The sequence below is a fragment of the Bombyx mori genome, chromosome 3 (assembly GCF_030269925.1).
Source record: "Bombyx mori chromosome 3, ASM3026992v2".
NCBI lineage: Eukaryota > Metazoa > Arthropoda > Insecta > Lepidoptera > Bombycidae > Bombyx > Bombyx mori.
Genome location: NC_085109.1, coordinates 317,168 through 336,201, shown reverse-complemented (window position 1 = coordinate 336,201; position 19,034 = coordinate 317,168). Strand labels below are relative to the sequence as shown.

General features: G+C 37.7%; 1 protein-coding gene across 3 annotated transcripts in view; it reads right to left on the bottom strand.

The window, feature by feature from the left end:
• LOC101746237 (Ig-like and fibronectin type-III domain-containing protein 1) overlaps window positions 1-19,034 on the bottom strand; it is a 133,811-nt gene that overhangs the window by 26,504 nt on the left and 88,273 nt on the right. For all 3 annotated transcript variants that reach the window (XM_012688505.4, XM_012688506.4, XM_012688507.4), the window contains exons 4-6: window positions 18,640-18,706; window positions 875-1,132; window positions 523-669 (exon numbers count right to left, since the gene is read on the bottom strand). In XM_012688505.4, the coding sequence (XP_012543959.1) occupies window positions 523-669; window positions 875-1,132; window positions 18,640-18,706 (472 nt within the window). The remainder of the gene's footprint in view (window positions 1-522; window positions 670-874; window positions 1,133-18,639; window positions 18,707-19,034) is intronic.

Genomic DNA, 19,034 nt, shown 5'->3' with positions numbered 1-19,034 from the left:
TCTTACCCAAATCGTCTTTCACGCAATCCATCCATTTCTTCTTAGGTTTACCTCTTTCTCTATATACTTCCACATTCATAGTTATCATTTTCTTACCAACCTCATCTTCATTTCGTCTCATCACATGTCCATACCATCCCAAACGCACGCTTCTCAGCTTCTCTGTTACAGGTGCCACTTTCAGACTTCCTCTAACATATTAATTCCGTATTCTATCCATTCTCGTTACTCCATACATCCATCGCAACATTCGCATCTCTGCTGCATGCAATCGCCTTTCATCCGCCACTTTAGTTATCATGATTAAACGTACTAATTTAATAATATTTACGAAAAGAGTAGGCTCTGAGTTTCTTGTGGTACCTACACGTGTGGGCTCTCAAGACACCCTAAAGTAATTACGCAAACTAGAACTTTTGCTTTGGTTCGATATCTACAAAATAATCGAGTAATCTATCTAATAATAATCTACAAAATGGACGTAGGTAAAATTAAATTGAACGTCTGATAGAAGGAACGTACCAGTAAGTCTGTGAAAGCTTCTAACTGGAGGCTCAGTGTTCAGTTCACACATGTAAAGACCAGCGTCTGAAGGCTTCACAGATTTGATGACCAGCGCCCACACGTCGCCGCCCTTCTTGATTCCGGGACCTTGGAGCGGCTCTTCAGCTAAAAAACAAAAAGAGTTTTAATAATCCGTTTTTATCAAGTATTCATGAGATTTTATATATAAATATGTGTATATTGCTGGGTTAATTGATAATGTCACACGGTGTTCATTATCACTGGATCTGACGTTAAATGACCACTGTGTTTCAGTGGACAATGAGCTCGCTACCCTGTGAAAATAATTATACAAATAGGGTGTACTCACAGTCATCATGAAGCACCTGTATTCTGTCGTCTCTTGTGACTCTTACAGCTCCAGCTGTTAATAACTGGAGGTCTCTGGCTCTCCTCCAGAAGACTGGACGTCCTCTAGCTCCAAGTACCACGCAAGTTAATAAGGCATCTTCGCCACTCTTTACTGTTACGCCTCCGCCCGGAGCTCGCATCCAGGCTTCTTTGGGCTCGACATCTTCTTGAGAGCTGTCCGTAGACGTACTTGTATTCTCCACTGAAGTTTTGAGTTCTGATGGAAGGAAATTTTATGGCAAATTGTTAAACTTTAAGTGCTGTATTTAAACGTGTAATTATGTGATTACTGGTAAATAAATAAATAAAAACATTTAATGTTTTCTTCTCGTAAGGTTTATGGAGTCTATTGCGTGGTAATTAACGCCATAGGATTTCTTTTGGCATTGCTAATATCCATAGGTAGTAGTACCTATTCCACCAGGTGGTTCGCTCATTATAAAGATAAGAGCTCACGACCCATTTTGTGCGGGGCGCCGGAGCGATTAGAGATCACAACGAAATTGCCACAACCCGCTTGAAGATATTATATCAATTTTTATATTGCATGTCCCACCTCCTAAACAAATAGAAAGAAAGCAGATTTGTCGAAACTACTTGTGACGGCTCAGAATGTCCTTAGTTGTCATGTTCTTGGTAGTCGTAGTCCAAGTAAATAAGAATTGAGAAAAGTGACAGTCACAGATCTGGGAACTTAAAATGCAACATTCAAAATAGAATAGCCGTGGCGAGAAGAGAATGCGGCGAGAAGTAAGCAGAGTCGTCTGCGACAAGAAGATGCTCAGATGTCAAACCCAAGAGGTTTATCTATAGGACTATAATCAGGCTATTTTTTATGAATGGCCGCGAAACATGGGTTGCGACCCAAAAGAACGTGCATACTATCCAAGTTGCTGACATGAAGATGCTGAGGTGGATGTGCCACGCGATAAACTCGATTTAATCTACAACGAGTACGTGAGAGGAAGCCTCGGCATACGTGACATTGCTGACAAGATGCAGAAGAGCACGTAAGAGCTCGCAAGAGCATGGTCAGGTAAATCTCTTTTTTACGTGACTATGTCGGGAAATTGGCACTGCAGCTCGACCTCCTTGGTTGGAGACCAAGAGAAAGATCCAATACAAGGTGGAAAGATGTAGTGCTGAAGAAAAGAAGATATGCAATGTTTCCGACGATGGTGTTAAAGAGAGGGCGAAATGGAGAAGCAAAATGAGGAGAGCTGACCGCAGCACCATGTGGGATGAATAGCTAGGAAGGGAGAGAGACAGAGAGAGATATATATATTTTATAGAGAGAGAGAAAAGTGACTGTCACGTCAACGCCAATGTATTTTAATAACGCCTACGACAAAACCTCAAGGAGTACGGTCATTCAGTGTCTGAAATATATTTACATTAAAAGTCAATCGTGTTCTTGTGACGAAACTCAAAGTACTTTAATGGATTTAAGGGTCAGATAGTGGCCGGAACTCACCTCTGATAAAAAGGTCATTTAAGCCCTTACTGCGGATCCGCGAATATAAATGCCCAAGGGATATATTTAGTACGGGGCTATAATGTTAGCGTTTTTTATGAAACCAAAACAAACCGGGCCCAAACTAGGAAGTATAGACTAATGTACACAGTTATTTACGTTAATTCTTTACTTTTGCTTGAAGATGAAATCGAACCCACGACCGGCCGCCCAGCAGTCAGGACATTAACTAATACTAATAAAATGGTAAATCATATTATATCGATCACCTTACAATTTGAATCTGCAGGTTCTGAATTAATCAGAAGGTAATTAGCTGTACCATCATATCAACCCCTTAACACCTCTCTAGTGAGACGCATTGAGCTACTTCTTCTTTTACAAATATAAATAAATAAATAAATATTGCAGATATGATCTTAAAGTGAAATTAAAGGGCAATGAACTGGTACCATTATGTTTTCTATTTAATTCTGGTCTGGACATTATATTAGTCAAAATTATCTTGCCATCAGTGTTTGATACGTGCGCCAATTTTCGGATTAATTGGACGTCTTCTTCTTGAAACTAGTGAAAATTATGTTGAAAGATTCCATTACATGAATCGATACAGCTCACGTTAATACAAGCGTGTTAATGTGATTTTACAAAACCGCGATCATTACAACTGAGACCTTACCACCTCATTCAGATTCATGTCGGTCCGGTCACGCCCGCCGGTTCCGGATAAAGAAATCAACGCAAATTGAGCGGCCCCAGTCGTCGCCTATATTACACCTTAAAACAATCTGTGTGTACTTTGGAAGCTGCATCTAATACCTTCGATATCGACTTTTTCCTTTAGATACAAAGGTAAACTATAGAGCAGGTTTGAACAAAAATACCGATCATACAACTGTAATTAGCGACATTAACATAATGTGTGAAATAGAAGGAAAAAAATCAAAAATCAAAAACTGTGATACACCATTCCCTTGACGCAATAAAAAAACATATAAATGTCCGTAACAACCTTTTCCATTACTTCGATTCATAAATAAGGTTTCCTGAGGAGGCAAAGTGTAGTAAAGAAATGACATGTGGAGTGCAGGTGTTACTCTCGGAGGGAGGACACAAAGACGCAGTGAAAACACATCCTGCTACAAGTGAGCGTAGCACACACGAGCGCCAACGACGAATAACAATACATCGAACTTAATATTTTGCTAAGGTAAAATTAACATGAAATGTTAAATCAATAGTTAAATAAATCTATATAATAATACGTGAAGCAAAAACTTTGTACTCCTTTTTACGAAAATTGCGCGGACGGAGGAGTATAAAATTTCTTGCTCTTATAGAAAATAAGTAAAGAGAGAAGGAGTGCAGAATGTTAATATTTTTTAATTATGCATAAAAAGAACACTAAATTAATAATAAAAAAAACATTACACACACACGCATGCATACTATTTGTTTATTGTCAAACTTTTCTTATTGCTTATAGTCTGTGGTCAAATTGAGAATAGATTAAATATTGTTTATCTTTATTAATATTTGTCTAAAGTGTAGTCTTGGCGAAATATGTGATTAAAGAAGTATAATAAATAGTCTTTGAAAATATAATCATAATAGTCTATAAATTAAAAATTTAATTAATTATAATCTAATTTCGATTACCGGGGGACCACTAGTATTTATTAAAATGTGTTCCGGCACATTGCTAGCCGTCCCTGAGTGGAGAGGCGTGGGGAGGGAGGTTTCGGCTCGCGGCTGGGAGCGCGGCCGCCGGTCACTTCTCCAAGGACAAGCTAAGCGTACGCGCATAATTGGCAATTACAAACACAATTTTGGCCACGGCAATTTGTAATAATCATTATAGTCATTATAGTAATTTCATTAAGAGAACCAGTAATTTCATTAAGAGAACCTACATACAAAACAAAATGTTATAAGAAGAGTATTAAAATTGAATAATCTTCACAGTTCCCGCCACGGTACGTTCGGCCCTAATATGAAACTCCACAACATATCTGTTTGTATCTGTTGTACAGGCTTCAAGTTGAATTTATTTCAAATTTTTGTTCATAGTAATGTTTAGTTACCTTAGTACGTTTAAGGATGTCGTTAGCGGGTTACTAGCAAAGCATTAATGTTGCCAATAACGTGTCCCAGGGTCCCTAGTTTTTTAATCTAAGCTAGGAAAAAAAAAACATTTTGCTATCCGAACGCGAAGTCCGTGTGTACGGCATGTTATAGATATGGCGATATCGTTCTCGGTGCTCTCATCATGTCGCGAGTCCTCCGCGCTCTTGTCAAGGGGTGTCATTGTGCAAATTTCAAAATACGCTTTAAAGAAAATCTTCAGACGGAAATAGAATTGAAATATAACACTTTTATGCGGATAAGGACCAGGCTATATAGATAGAGGCACTTAGGTATATCTAAGTAGAGGAGACGGTACCATTTAGATTGGGGCTAAGTTGTAAATTGTGAAGCGGAATTGCCATTACGATTCCGTCGGTGGCCAGTTAGTATCAGTTATACCAAAAACTTTTCTTCCCACCTACAGAAATACTTAAGAAAAGAACACGATATTTCAAATTTGCTAACGGCTTGCTAACAATTAGTAACAGTTTGAAAGCGTCTTCGCCGACTCTCATGTCAGGACAGAGAACTACGTCTCAAAAATATATGACTTCACAATCAGATCACACGCTGCTTATCCATACCTAAGCATTACATCCCGCAATTCTACCATTATTATTCATACCGATAGGGTTGAACCAACCCCCGCTTAAGATTCCATTAAGCCAGCACGCATCCCTGCCATGAAAAAAAACCCATATAAATATTTACTGCCTCCAAATATCGAGATTACATCAGCATGTGATCTACTCTGTACCTAGGAGGGTAGGGATGGTTTTTCTTTGGTGGAAGTTTTGGAGTTGAGTTGTTTGGATTCGTGTATGCGTGTACACTATACAAGAGCTGATAAATATGTATTGTTTTGATTAAAGTAATGCTTTGATCCTTTTGGAAATATTGGCTGAAAGGTGCACTTTAGTTCTTTAGGCTTGAACCCCTTTCGTTTTTTTATCGACATACATTCAGTTAATGTCCCAGTTAAATGGAAGAAAAGAATCTGTTGTTATTTGATTATGTAAATCCACAGACATCGCAACATGAGTACCGCCGCGCACTTAGCATTGGTATATTACTGCAGTCGATAGATGTTAACGGACGCAGGTTCTTACTGGTGGTAGGACGTTTTGTGAGTCTGCACGGGTAGTTGCCACCAGCCTTACTGTTTCTACCGTGAAACAGTAACGCGTTTCGGTTTGAAAGGTCGGGCAGCCGTTGTACTAACTAGGTATACTGAGACCTTAGGACTCTTATCTCAAAGTGGGTGGCGGCATTTACGTTGTAGATGTATATGGGCTCCAGTAGCACCAGGTGGACCGTAACCTCGCCCAACCATCTAAGCAATAAAAAAAGCAGTGAGAGCTTCCAACGGGCTCTCAGAGTCAGCAGCTTATCTGTAAGCTATAACTTGTTTTATTATGTGGTAGAGATACTACATTAAAAAACTGGTTCAATATCATTGCACGATGTAAAAAGCGTATTGTATTGTTATTCAGTGTTAAACAAAGGAAGCATTAACAAGAAAATACAATATGTAAACTGAATCAGTTCCCAGCGAAACAACAAATAGGACATTGTGATCGTAACCAAAATTAATAATATCATCTCTCATAATGATGTCTGTCAGCGCACAATCGGCTTACGAACAAAGAATAAGATAAAAGATGTAAAAAAGGTAGGCTTCTGTTTACTTGCTGAATAAGATATTAAGTAAAAAAAAGTTTTCAATATTATGTTTAATTTACTGAAACGCTGTGCCATTGTCATTGCACAAGACTTAAACCTGCGACCGCGCGCATACCACGGCGCCACGAAGACTTCTACAGTAAGGCCTAGGCCGCACTGCGGTTAAACCGCAGCTGTTTAAAGCTTTTAGAGTCTATGAAATAGGAAAACGTATACAAGCGGCCGCACTTGCGGTTCTTTCCCGCGACTGATTTTTAAACCGCGAAATGTTACAAAATTATCGCGGAAAAAAACCGCAGCAAAATTTGTAATCCATAGAACTAGCTAGTTTAGCAGCTATTTTATGAACATAGCTATTTTTTTAAATATTATATATTTGTATTGTACTGTTTGTTTCCCAAATAAATAAACTAGGTGTGCTTGCATGCACTATGCAAAGCCGCGAGCGGTTTTTTAAGAATTGTGAAATAAATTTGCTAAATATTTGTATCCACGAAATTGATGTATGGACGCACATCGAGCAGAATTTTATCGAAGCTGGCTACTGACATCCGAAAGTAATTGAAAAATTTCTCTGGGTATTTTCTTAAATCTTGATATTTCTTATGAAAGAAACCTTTCTCAAAATTAAATCTTCGGCTAGTAAGTGGATGGACCCAACATCTGTGAAATTTTGGTTGACGTTCTTGTTTTCTATTTCTTAGTACCAGAGCAACAATACATACGGCTCTTTTGAAATCCATCTTCAAACTGTGAAAATCGCGGACGAAGTCGCTGTTAATAATGATTGTAATGTGTGCGTCTTGATCGGTTTTGCGGTAATAGCGGTTAACCGCTCCCGGGAAAATACCGTAGTGTGGCCTAGGCCTAACCTGTATTATTACATAGAGTACGCAGAGCCGTCTATTAGAGACACCTCGTTTCTAAGCAAATTTGTGTCCCGGATTAAATAATGTTTAGTGAATTACAAGCCGCGGCGACCCAGCCCTCCGCGTCGAAGTAAGGACACCCGCACGCTACATCTAAACTGTCGCGCGACCGATGAATTATGTTTTGATATTCTAAGCGCTACGTGAGGAAGTCGCACAGGGCCCATTTATGGTTATAGGGTTAACATAGTGGAATCCTGCACAAGTAGGTACCACCATTCTTCTTATATTTGCCTTCTTATATTACCAGTCTGGGTGACCTTTACACAATTCAATTGGCGCTTCGACTTTGTGTCTCAAAGTGTAGGTACTATGAACTCTGGTAACCGCTTATTAAAAGGTGGGCCGTTGACTATTTCACTCATTTAAACATTATTTACAAATCGTGCAAAATAGATTCGCAGTGTGAAGACTTCTTTAAGAAATTGTTGTAACTCAAGCTATAGAATTAATCGAGAACGCGGCGGTTACCCCGATAAATGAATTCTCCGGTTTAATTTACACGATGTACTTCATTTGGACAGAAATAACAACTGTAATGTTTCAGAGTGTCAGTTGTTTCATGTATACAACATCTCTGCCGTCAGTGGGACGCAGGAGCTCGTTCAACTAACTATATCACAACGAAGGATCACAATAATACATACCTACGTTGAGATCATATAATATAATATAATATACAGTAAACGCATATACTACATAGTATGATGTTTTTGGGTATCATAATTATCATGCTTATAATAATACGTAGTTCTTTGAACTAAAGCATTCTGTAGTGCGACTTTATAAATGTTTCTCATCATCAGTATTTTGTTATCACGAAGCCCGTTTAGTGGAATTCAAATTATATTCGCACAGCAACAGCACTGAGAAAATCTTTGGTCGGTGCTGAGTGATGTAAATCTGATCTAGTTCGTGTCGTGCTTGTTTTGATTTAATGTGACGAAAACCCGCCACTTGCCTAAAAAGCATGCCCTAAGTTTTGTGCCGATTTTTTTTATAGCATTCCGAGGCGATGGTAAAGTCGTAACGACTCGAATAATAAACACTTGACCTTGGGTATTCAAAATGTTGTAAATCAACTTGATACTGGAGTATCTTTAATTCGATTGTTATCATACAACGTGAGAGAGAAAGAGGAGAGTGTGGTGATGTCTCAACTTTAACATTGAGTTATACTTGAGAAGATTGCTTGGTTCTCAACAATCCGGAATAAAACCGGAATTGAAGTCGTCGTGGCCTTGAGGATAAGACGTCCGGTGCATTCGTTGTTGCGATGCACCGGTGTTCGAATCCCGCGGGTGGGTACCAATTTTTCGAATGAAATACGTACTTAACAAATGTTCACGATTGACTTCCACGGTGAAGGAATAACATCGTGTAATAAAAATCAAACCCGCAAAATTATAATTTGCGTAACCACTGGTGGTAGGACCTATTGTGAGTCCGCACGGGTAGGTACCACCGCCCTGCCTATTTCTGCCGTGAAGCAGTAATGCGTTTCGGTTTGAAGGGTGGGGTAGCCGTTGTAACTATACTGAGACCTTAGAACTTATATCTCAAGGTGGGTGGCGCATTTACGTTGTAGATGTCTATGGGCTCCAGTAACCACTTAACACCAGGTGGGCTGTGAGCTCGTCCACCAGATGGGTGCAGGATGGAAGCAATAAAAAAAAAAAAAACGGCGATGAAGCACAGGCACAATTGACAGGAGCGACCAGCAGCCAGTCGTTAGGTATCTGTGATGTCTATGGCCTTCCGTAAGTATTTAACACTAGGTGGGCCGTGAGCTCGTCCACCCATCTAAGCACAAATATACTAAACGTAACTCTCTCTTTCTATCCACCAACTTCTATCTTCCTCTTTACTTCCGTTCGCATCATCTGATCACACTCTTTGTAACACTATCGTCACACATTCACCAGCTTACTCCTCAAGTCAAGCGAGCCTAAAGAAGTTTTACTTCAAAAATAATAACGAATTAATTTATGTTTAATTTAATAAAATTTAATTAACGACTCAAGATCACTGGAGAATAAATAATGAAGAAGAAGAAAAAAAAAATGCTAAAATTTTCGTGATTTCTGATTTAAATTTGCAACATCCAGATGAACTGAAACATTAACCCGTTGCTATGATTGCGAGAGATAACATTAATTTCCAAACTCAATAGGTCTGTTCAACCCTAGGAGCCATAAAGAGTCGTGAAGATACATCGAGCCGCGTTAGAAGTGATAATGCTTAACGCAATCGTAAATCCTCGGATAGCGCGGATTCCTCACTTATTAACCTTTCGTTGGGCAGACTTTGAAACGAACAGAAGTGTGCAAGAAATACATTTGTTAAAGACACAAAATTAAATGGGGCTCTTTAAAACTGCAACTCTTTAAGCGCAATCAAATACATGGGGACCACTACTTTCATGCAACTTGAGTTACTAAGTTACTCTACTCCTTAAGCATATACCTACTGGCCTCTGGAGTCTTAGTATAAGACACTTTTACTACGTTTGGCTCTATGGGCTCTAAGATATTTGATCTAACAATTAACCACTGTAATGTTTGATTAAATCATATCATTCCCTCAATTATATTCCAGAAGCAACACCAAAGCAAACAGCCGTTGTCCACATAACTTTTTTAAATGTATCATAATATGATCATGTCTTGAACGTTTGTAGGTCTGTGCTTTCATGTAAATTATGCGCGAGGCTCCGTTTCTCATTAGAGTTTAATAAAAGCCCAGCTGGCTTCACTTCTCATAAAAATGTAGCCAAAATATCGTAATAATTATACTATATTAATACTGTTCTTCGTTAATGGGTTAAGTGGAGGCGAGCCGGAATTATTTTTCGAGAAATTTGGAGTTGTGAAAAGATCACGATTTATATTTTGGTACGCTAATCTACTTTTACATTGAATTTTATAATTTAACGCGTCATCGTTACTGACAGTAAATAGGCCATAGACTAATTGTGAATTAAGCAGCTAGCTTTAGGTTTTTTTTGTAATTATTTTTTTGTGGCTTAGGTAAATGAGCTCACGGCCCACGAGCCCATAGACATCTAAAACGTAAATGCCGCCACCCACCTTGAGATATGAGTTGTAAGGTCTCACTATTAACAGTACAACGACTGCCCCGCCCATCAAACCGAAACGCATTACTGCTTCACAGCAGAAAAATACATACGTGACGTACTTCTAGTACCTTAGATGGGTGGAAGGAATGATGGACACGATTCGATGGTTACCTGGGAAGACATTGTGTTCAAAATCACAGTTTTATTGGATAATTAAATAATCGAATCATTGAAACAGAAACTACGCGGCAAGGGTAGATAGGAACGCAGTATGCATTAACTGTTGTCAGCTAATGAGTTCACAAGGCGCACAATTCAACACAGTCAGTCAATTGAATTTAATTTTAAAGAACTGGGTAAAATCTATCTACTAACAATAAAATTTCAATTCAAACAACTGCGCTTCGAATTCATTCCGCCAACTACACGGCTTGAAAACGTTGACACGCAACTTGATACTTGACACTGCTGATAGCCTCCCCAAAGATTCAATCCCGTTCGAAAAGTAAAAACCCAAAAAAGTAAATATCTCATATTATTATTCAACGAGATACAAATAACACAAAGAAGTTCAACAAAAGAGATTGAAATTTTAAATAAACGAAATTATTCAAAAACTTTGAGTAAACGCTTCGTGAAGATATTTTCGCTGAGCTTTTGTTTATATTTCAGGGGCTTTGCGAGTGTCGGTTATAACGGCACAGTGACACTACGTGACAGTGACACTGAGTGACATCAAACGATCGATAGTGGACGAGCTTCTTCCTCCGTCAGAGCTTTTGTACTACGATAACTTTGACGAAAGGCTTTCCAGACCCTATCAAAAAGCCTTCACGTAATCAAGACTAACAATATATCTGTTGATGAGGTGTGCAATTAGTCAGTAGTTCAACTACAACAACTTATTGTAGTTTATGAATCAGCTGCTGCCTTGAAGAACCTCAATGTCTGTTAAGGGCTGGGTCTGAGCGTCCCTTAGCTTGGAAAGCATGCCTCTCATTCTCGTTGTAGGACGGTATCACGATGGCTACACACTAGAACAAGTGTCCCGGGTTTCAATGCGTTCTTATTGTTTACCCCTCATCGTAGTCGGATCAAAATTGTACCAGTTTTGTAACTGATCCTTATCACTTATCATAAAACTCTCATCAGTAGTTTTCATATGACTATCGATTATCGAAAGGTGAAAGGCTATTTGTTTTAAGTAAACGACATTTTTGCACCTCTACAGGAGACCCATTCAAAGTTTAACATTTGATAAAAAATATCTTAACACAAAAACTTCTTTAGCTGTTTTAATAGAGTAAACTTAATTGAAGTTCAATTAAAAATATCGAGCTGTTGATGATACTAATCTATCTATATATATAAAAATGAATTGCTGTTCGTTAGTCTCGCTAAAACTCGAGAACCGCTGGACCGATTTGGCTAATTTTGGTCTTGAATTATTTGTGGAAGTTCAGAAAAGGTTTAAAAGGTAGATAAATATGAAAATCCTCGGAATTAAATAAAAATAACAATTTTGTTTTCTCTTTGATATGTCCCCCATCGGACGGATTCTTTTTATTTGTTTTAAGTTTATTTTATACAAAAGCTTAGGTCTTTTATTTATCGATTGAGGCACTACAAAGTCTGCCGGGTCAGCTAGTCAATAATAAAACACAACTTTAATTATAAAGATAAATGTCGTGTATTCAACGAAATTTTGCTTAAACCAATTCGCCTATCACCCTTCGATATATTAAAAACTAGCGACCCGCCCTCGCTTCGCTTCGGAAACATGAAACCAAAAAAAAATATATAAAAAAAAAATTAAAAAAAGTAGCCTATGTTCATCAGGGACAATGTCGGCTTCTAATGGAAAAAGAATTTTTCAAATCGGTCCAGTAGTTTCGGAGCCTATTCGAAACAAACAAACAAACAAATCTTTCCTCTTTATAATATTAGTATAGAGTATAGATTATTAAAACTTGGAAAAGTAATATAATATATGTCATACATAACCCCACCCCCAGCTCGAACATATTGTAATCCTATTCGACTACAACAGGGTTTCATTTGATTAAACTTTTGTTATAGAAATAAATGCATATGACAAACAGCGGCTCTAGTATCATTCACAAAGAACTAATATTAATATCGGTTTATATGTGTTCTCCTCAGTCGCTCTCCAACCCAAACAACTATATCTAATAAAATCATAAGTCTGCGCATTTGTACTCACACAACTCAGCAATGAAAGAAGTAGTGAAATTAAGTTAGTTTTGAGTTAACAGTTAGTTGTTATTGCATGTTTTCCGAAATTGCGGCAAATACGAGCAAAGACTATTAAACTATAACATGCAGTCACTAGAAGATCGACGTACATGCACTGATCTGATATACTATATAAGATAATTCACTCTCTGTTGGATTCGCCTGAACTGTTATCTCAGATTTCACTAAACATTAAATTTAGTGCTCGGAGGGTCAACCAAAACAATTTGTTTGCATTGCTAATTTACAAAAACAATATATCTTACTATAATCCCATTACCCGAATGTGTCGTACCTATAACGAACTGGCAAGGTCGTCACCTGAGTTAGATATTTTTACTTGTAGGTTAGTTACGTTTAGAAAAATGTTCAAGGGCATCCTCCACTTTATTAATAGGTAGGTTAATGTAATTGTTTAATGTATTATATTGTGAAAAAAATTTTTTTTTTCCTTACATTATTCGTTAGATTATTTTTTGTTATTGTGTTGTTTTGTCATAATTGTAAGGAACATTGTTGTACAAATTCAGCACTATATGTCTTGTTTTGTCGTGCGCACATAACTTATGTTGCAAGCCAGATTTTGTTTGTTTTTATTTGTGTTTTTTATGTATCTTTAGCTTGTGATGTGTATTGTGAGCCTAATAAAATAAAATAAAAAATAAAAAATTGCATCTTTCTCTTGCGTATGTGTTTAACGGCTGGCAAACACAAGCCACAAGCCGCATCAATATAATTGACACTTCAATTATTCACTTTTATAGGTGGTAGGACCTCTTGTGAGTCCGCACGGGCAGGTACCACCACCCTGCCTATTTCTGCCGTGAAGCAGTAATGCGTTTCGGTTTGAAGGGTGGGGCGGCCGTTGTAACTATACGGAGACCTTAGAACTCATATCTCAAGGTGGGTGGCGCATTTACGTTGTAGATGTCTATGGGCTCCAGTAGCCACTTAACACCAGGTGGGCTGTAAGCTCGTAAACCCATCTAAGCAATAAAAAAAGTTCACGTCGTTTGTATTAAGCCTGAGGGCGTCGCGTCCCATACTCCAGAATGACGTTCTCGTTGGCTACAATTCAGAACGCGACACTAAAATCTTTTTTCAAGATACAACAATAGGATGACGTCACGATGCTAACTTCCCTCAAAGACACATCTCCCCGATTCTGATATTGTGAGTGGTCGTCTAGGAGATAAGAAATGAAAGATTTCTTCGTTTCTATACACGCGCTTCCTATGTGTTCCACTATACGTACGGTCACGGTGAACTACGCGCTTACTATTGCCAGAGTATTGTTACGCGCTGGGGTTCGGGATAAATAAAAATTCTACCGGAGTACAACTTAAAAACTGTATTCAACACTTAAAACACTTAAACCAAACACTTTAAAATTCTCAATTTACTTCTTCCGCTTCGCTTCAGATGATCCGTTCGCTATTTCGCTTCGAGTAGATTCGATTACTAACTGACTGTGTGCCATCTCTGCAATGTCGAGTATGTATGTATAGTCGAGACGAAATCCCTAAAATCGTCGAGAACATTCCTCACAAGTCGAGTACCTCCGATGCGTGTGTTTCCGCTATCTGACAATAGATGGCGTTGTATTTCTCGATTCTTCTAGACGTTACTAGATCCTTTGCTATTCGTTTCGGCTATTCGGCGATAGATGGCGTTACTCTTACCGTCGTAACAATATAATACTATGATATGTAGTAGCCGAAAGAAAACTGTCATAAATATGTATATATCTAAACATATATTCCTTTTTTGGTTTCCATACTATAGGAAAACCTGTATCATTTGTCTCCTTTACTTATTTATTTATTATCATTTAAAACATAATTGAACGGCCTGGTATGAAAGCCATTATACATTCCAATGCTGTTTTAACGCACAACAAACAAGCGTGGCAACCTGTGAGGGCTCGCTACACGGCTGCACATTCCCTGATACGAAACTTTTTAGTAGATTTATTTGAGCAAATTATTAGATATTAAAAATATATATAGTTTATAATTATTGATTGTTAATGAATATAATATTAATGCAAAATCTGAGGTAAATGATATAAATAAAATAAATAATTCGTATTAATGAAACATAATGAGTATACGTGGATCATCTCAGGGTATCGCGTTTACTTCCACGTCACATTTGATTTATTTTATAACCGAACTAACCGTCTAGTTCCTATGCTCATTTACCGGTCCAGTGTCCACAATTCTTAAAGAGAGCCTTAAAGCGCAAAACTGTTGACAAAATCAACCTACGGTATAAAATAATCTGATTGGTTTTACAGTTGCATCAATAACAATAAAAAAAAACCTTTATTAAATTTTAAGTCCTGACTAGTATGTTTCAAAGAAGGGCTTGTAGTCAAAAGCCGTTTGGGTTTATTCATAGCAATGAAATTACAAATGCTTAGTCAAATAACTTTAATTCTGTTGAATTGAATTGAATTGAATTGAATTGAATTGTTAAGCCACAGTTGGCCGTCCGCCCTGTCCCTGTGTCAGCTCAGAGAACATATCCATTAACTTTATTTGCCGACTTTCCGCCGAAACTGAAAGAGGTCTGAGATATCGACAGATTCGAATGATGTATTGTTACAAGACTAACGCGGCTCCCGATGTGACCTATAACGTTGAGTTCAGACCCTTATTATATTATGTACGTACTTGATGTACATAAATATGTAAAATGTACTATATTTGTAAAGGATTTTTTTCAATTGTGTAACTGCGATCCCTGTCTATGGTAAAGGTATTAAATAATGCAAAAAAAAGTTATGATGTTATCTGTGAGTGTTACAGCGAGTGCTTTAGGCTACATGCTAATGGCTAATGTTCTAAAAATTATATTTATCATAAATACGAATGTAATCTTTTTGTTTAAAACTAACATGTTTTGTAAACATGTTTGTTTTAAAAATGAAATATATAATTATATTTATATTTTAAACACTCTGAGGGACACTACAAAAGGAAGATCAACCACCAGGAGCGTGTCTTTGCTCGGTGGATCATCACGACGGACCAAATGTTAATTGTTATTAGGAACAGAAGTACCTGTCTAAAAGCTATCTTGAATGCATGTCTTTTATTTTACATCTGCCGCTACAAATGTCCAGTGTATATTCTGGAGCACCCTGTGGTCCCACCCCCACAGTACCCCCAGTTAGCGGCAAACGTAAGCAAAAGTTCCAACTGCATACAAATATGAGTTAACTTTTACGCTATCGACAACGTTAAAAAACTCGCACTAAGCACACTGTACACGGAGCGTGGACGATCTCACAAAGAGATAAAAAGTTATATCTTTCCTATAGTTCGTACGTACATCTAACAGAAAACTAACATCGGTTGATAAGATATTGCTAACAAGATTTTCTGACTTTATTATCAGAGAATAAAAATTACTTCCCCATGTAAAAAATATATTAGAATCATTCAATTTTATATACGCAAATTTCTTATTGACGTTTTCACATTAAACTCATTATGTCGATGTTTCTTACGATAGTACTGTGTTAATAAGATCACAATCCTTTCTGTTTACTTTTAGTCTACGCCTGTGGTAATCACTGGTGCCTCAATTTTATATTAATTTCATGTATTATTAAAAATTTAAATTACACATTTTCTCTTTTGATTTGATTTGTAAAGGTGACGAAAAATGTGCCCAAGAAGCTATAATGTTATCGGTAAGATTGGATTTAGACTTTTTAGTTAACTGTATTTTCTTATCTTATACATAAGATATATCTCATATATCTCCTACATATAAATATGTAGATAAAGAAGGTTCAGACTAAAAAAAATTATATTACGTTAGCAGCCACAACTGATGCACATAAATACAACATAACTCCTCATAATTGTTACTAATATACTAAAATTACTACATATGTACCTCCTAGATCAGCCTGTGATTCAATTAGAACTAGCAACTACTATTATCTCAACGCATCACGCTGCGAATAAGCCCAAAAGCCGGCGTTTGTTTACAAGCCTCCCTTTGAACGGAATAACAAACTAGTCAGGACTTAAACTTTATCTGGTCTAAACACGCCTGGGCTTTTGCTGGACGAGAGCTATTTGTGAAGCTTTCAGATGGAGCTTTAGTGCTATGAATAAGCGCTGTTGTTCAATTTGTATTTAGTGAGGATATTTTGAGAGTATCTTTTGAAGAGTTTCGTTGTTGCTATTGATGATGTCCGTGAGCAACACTAGCAAATGACAAAATATCAAGTTTCTGTAAGTGAACACAATGAGTATTCGATGTTAGTTGTAGAGTGGATTGTTTCACGTTGATCCTAGTGATTTTGAGCTATGAAGTCAACACGGGCAGCGAGCCGCCGCTTAGGTAGTGGTAAGCTGTGCTGTCTTGACTTGAAATTGATCTTGACATTACACTACGTTCTACAACCTGCACTTCTTAGCTTTATCATACGATATGATCTCGGAGATGTGGCGCCATCAGCGACAGAAGGTTTTATGGCTAAGTGTAAACACATCGATTATCATTACACCGGTATAGGTGCATGGCTCTCAAACTTTTGAATTATTAGCATTATTTTTAATTTTTTTGGGTTGTTGGGTGGACAAGTTCACGGACCACCAAGAATTAAGTGGTGACTGCAGCCCATAGACATCAATAATGTAATTATTACCATCCGCATTGTCACATGAGTTTTAAGTTTCAGTTTTACAGTACAACGGCTGCCCCCCCCCCCTTCATACCGTATAACTGCTTCACGGCAGAACTAGGCAGGACGGTGGTACCTACCCATTTATTTTATTATTTATTTTATTTTATTTTAACAGCCCACAGTCGTCCACTGCTGGACATAGGCCTCTCCCAATCCACACCACTGAGCACGGTCTGCGGCTCTCCTCATCCACTTCTTGCCGGCCACCGTGCGGAGGTCATCGCACCACCTAGCCAAGGGGCGTCCCACGTTACGTCTTCCGCTGCGCGGTCTCCACTCGAGAACCCGTCTGCTCCAGCAATCGTCAGTCCTACGGCATATATGGCCAGCCCACTGCCACTTCAGCTTGCTGACTCTTTGAGCTATGTCGATGACTTTAGCCTACCCATACGCACTCACAATACGTAATGCCACCACTAGTAATTAAATACATTATAATTTTGTGGATTTTATTTTTATTACACGATATTATTCCTTCACCGTGGAAGTCAATCGTGAACCTTTGTTAAGTACGTATGTATTTAAAGTTTAATTATTACTCTAGAATACGAAGATATTTTAATTAATTAAAAATAAAATTGCTTTTGCCTTATACTTTTATAGGTCGCATACTTGTGTGACTCGCAGTCCAGCTTAGTGAGAGGATCTGTTCTATTTTCAATTACTAAGCAAAAGAATTGAGTGTTTTGTGAGCTATACGAGTATCCGGGAGTCTGTTCAATAATGCACAGACTGAAAGGGTTCTGGGGCTTGGATTACGGCTGTAGCGCGTGATGTCGAAGACTCACAGGCACTTGAAGGTCACGCATACGTTTTAGACGCGTACACTAGGTGATGTTAGGTAAGCAAATTAGCAAACGACTTTAACAAAACCACTGCCTTTACTGTCAATGTGATACTGGGTGAGGATAATGAGGGTCAAAACGTAAACTTCACATAATATATTAATGTAAAACGTGTCTCAATATGTGCGCTGCCGCGGTCCTTGAGACATGAGGTCGAAACACGCGATTGTTGCACGGCAGAAGTGGACAAAACTGTTGGAATCAATCGGCTTGAAAAATATAAAAGTAAAATAAAATAAACAGCAGAACAATACAAATATATGTAGTACTTAAGTACCTACGTAATTATTTATAACCAATTATAAATATTTTTGGCAAGAGTAATAAACCAGATTATTGAAAGAGTGACTCCAAAAGAAAAACATAATTATGTACTTAAAAAAAAACACGATGTAATCTAGTTCGGGTAACTTCAAATATAATAATAGGAGCAAGATAAATAAGGCGAAGATTTTATGTACCCTGGCGGTGATAATGGGAAGGAAGAGTCAGCATGAGAACATCACCAGTGCCGTATACCGACTTCTTCTAACTACTCGTAATAACCAAACAGACCTAAATAATGATACCTGATCTAAGGCTAGTTAATAATTTCTTTTAAGCTTATTAATATATTTTACCTTCAGTCGAGTCAGCTAAGACGATGACAAAAAGCGCCAAAAGCACCAAGCTCCATGTCGTTCTCATCTGTAACAAGAGTAAATAAGATTATAGTTTCATATTTTCATTTATCTAGTTGCATGGGCTGGCTCACGGCACACGTGGCGTATCGAGGCCAATACAAATGAAAACAGTTTAGAAAACACGCTACTGAAGCCAACTTATTTTCCAGATTAAACCAAATTTAAAAGCTGTTCATTAAAATTCTGCTTTGTACGATAAAAAATCAGTTAGTAGATATTTTATGCCCTCTGTACATATTGCTTAAGAAGTTATTTTACAGTTCCACCCGGTTAGTTTTGAAATTATCGGTTAAATAATAATGAGTGCGTCTCTTATAATTCACAAGTATAAT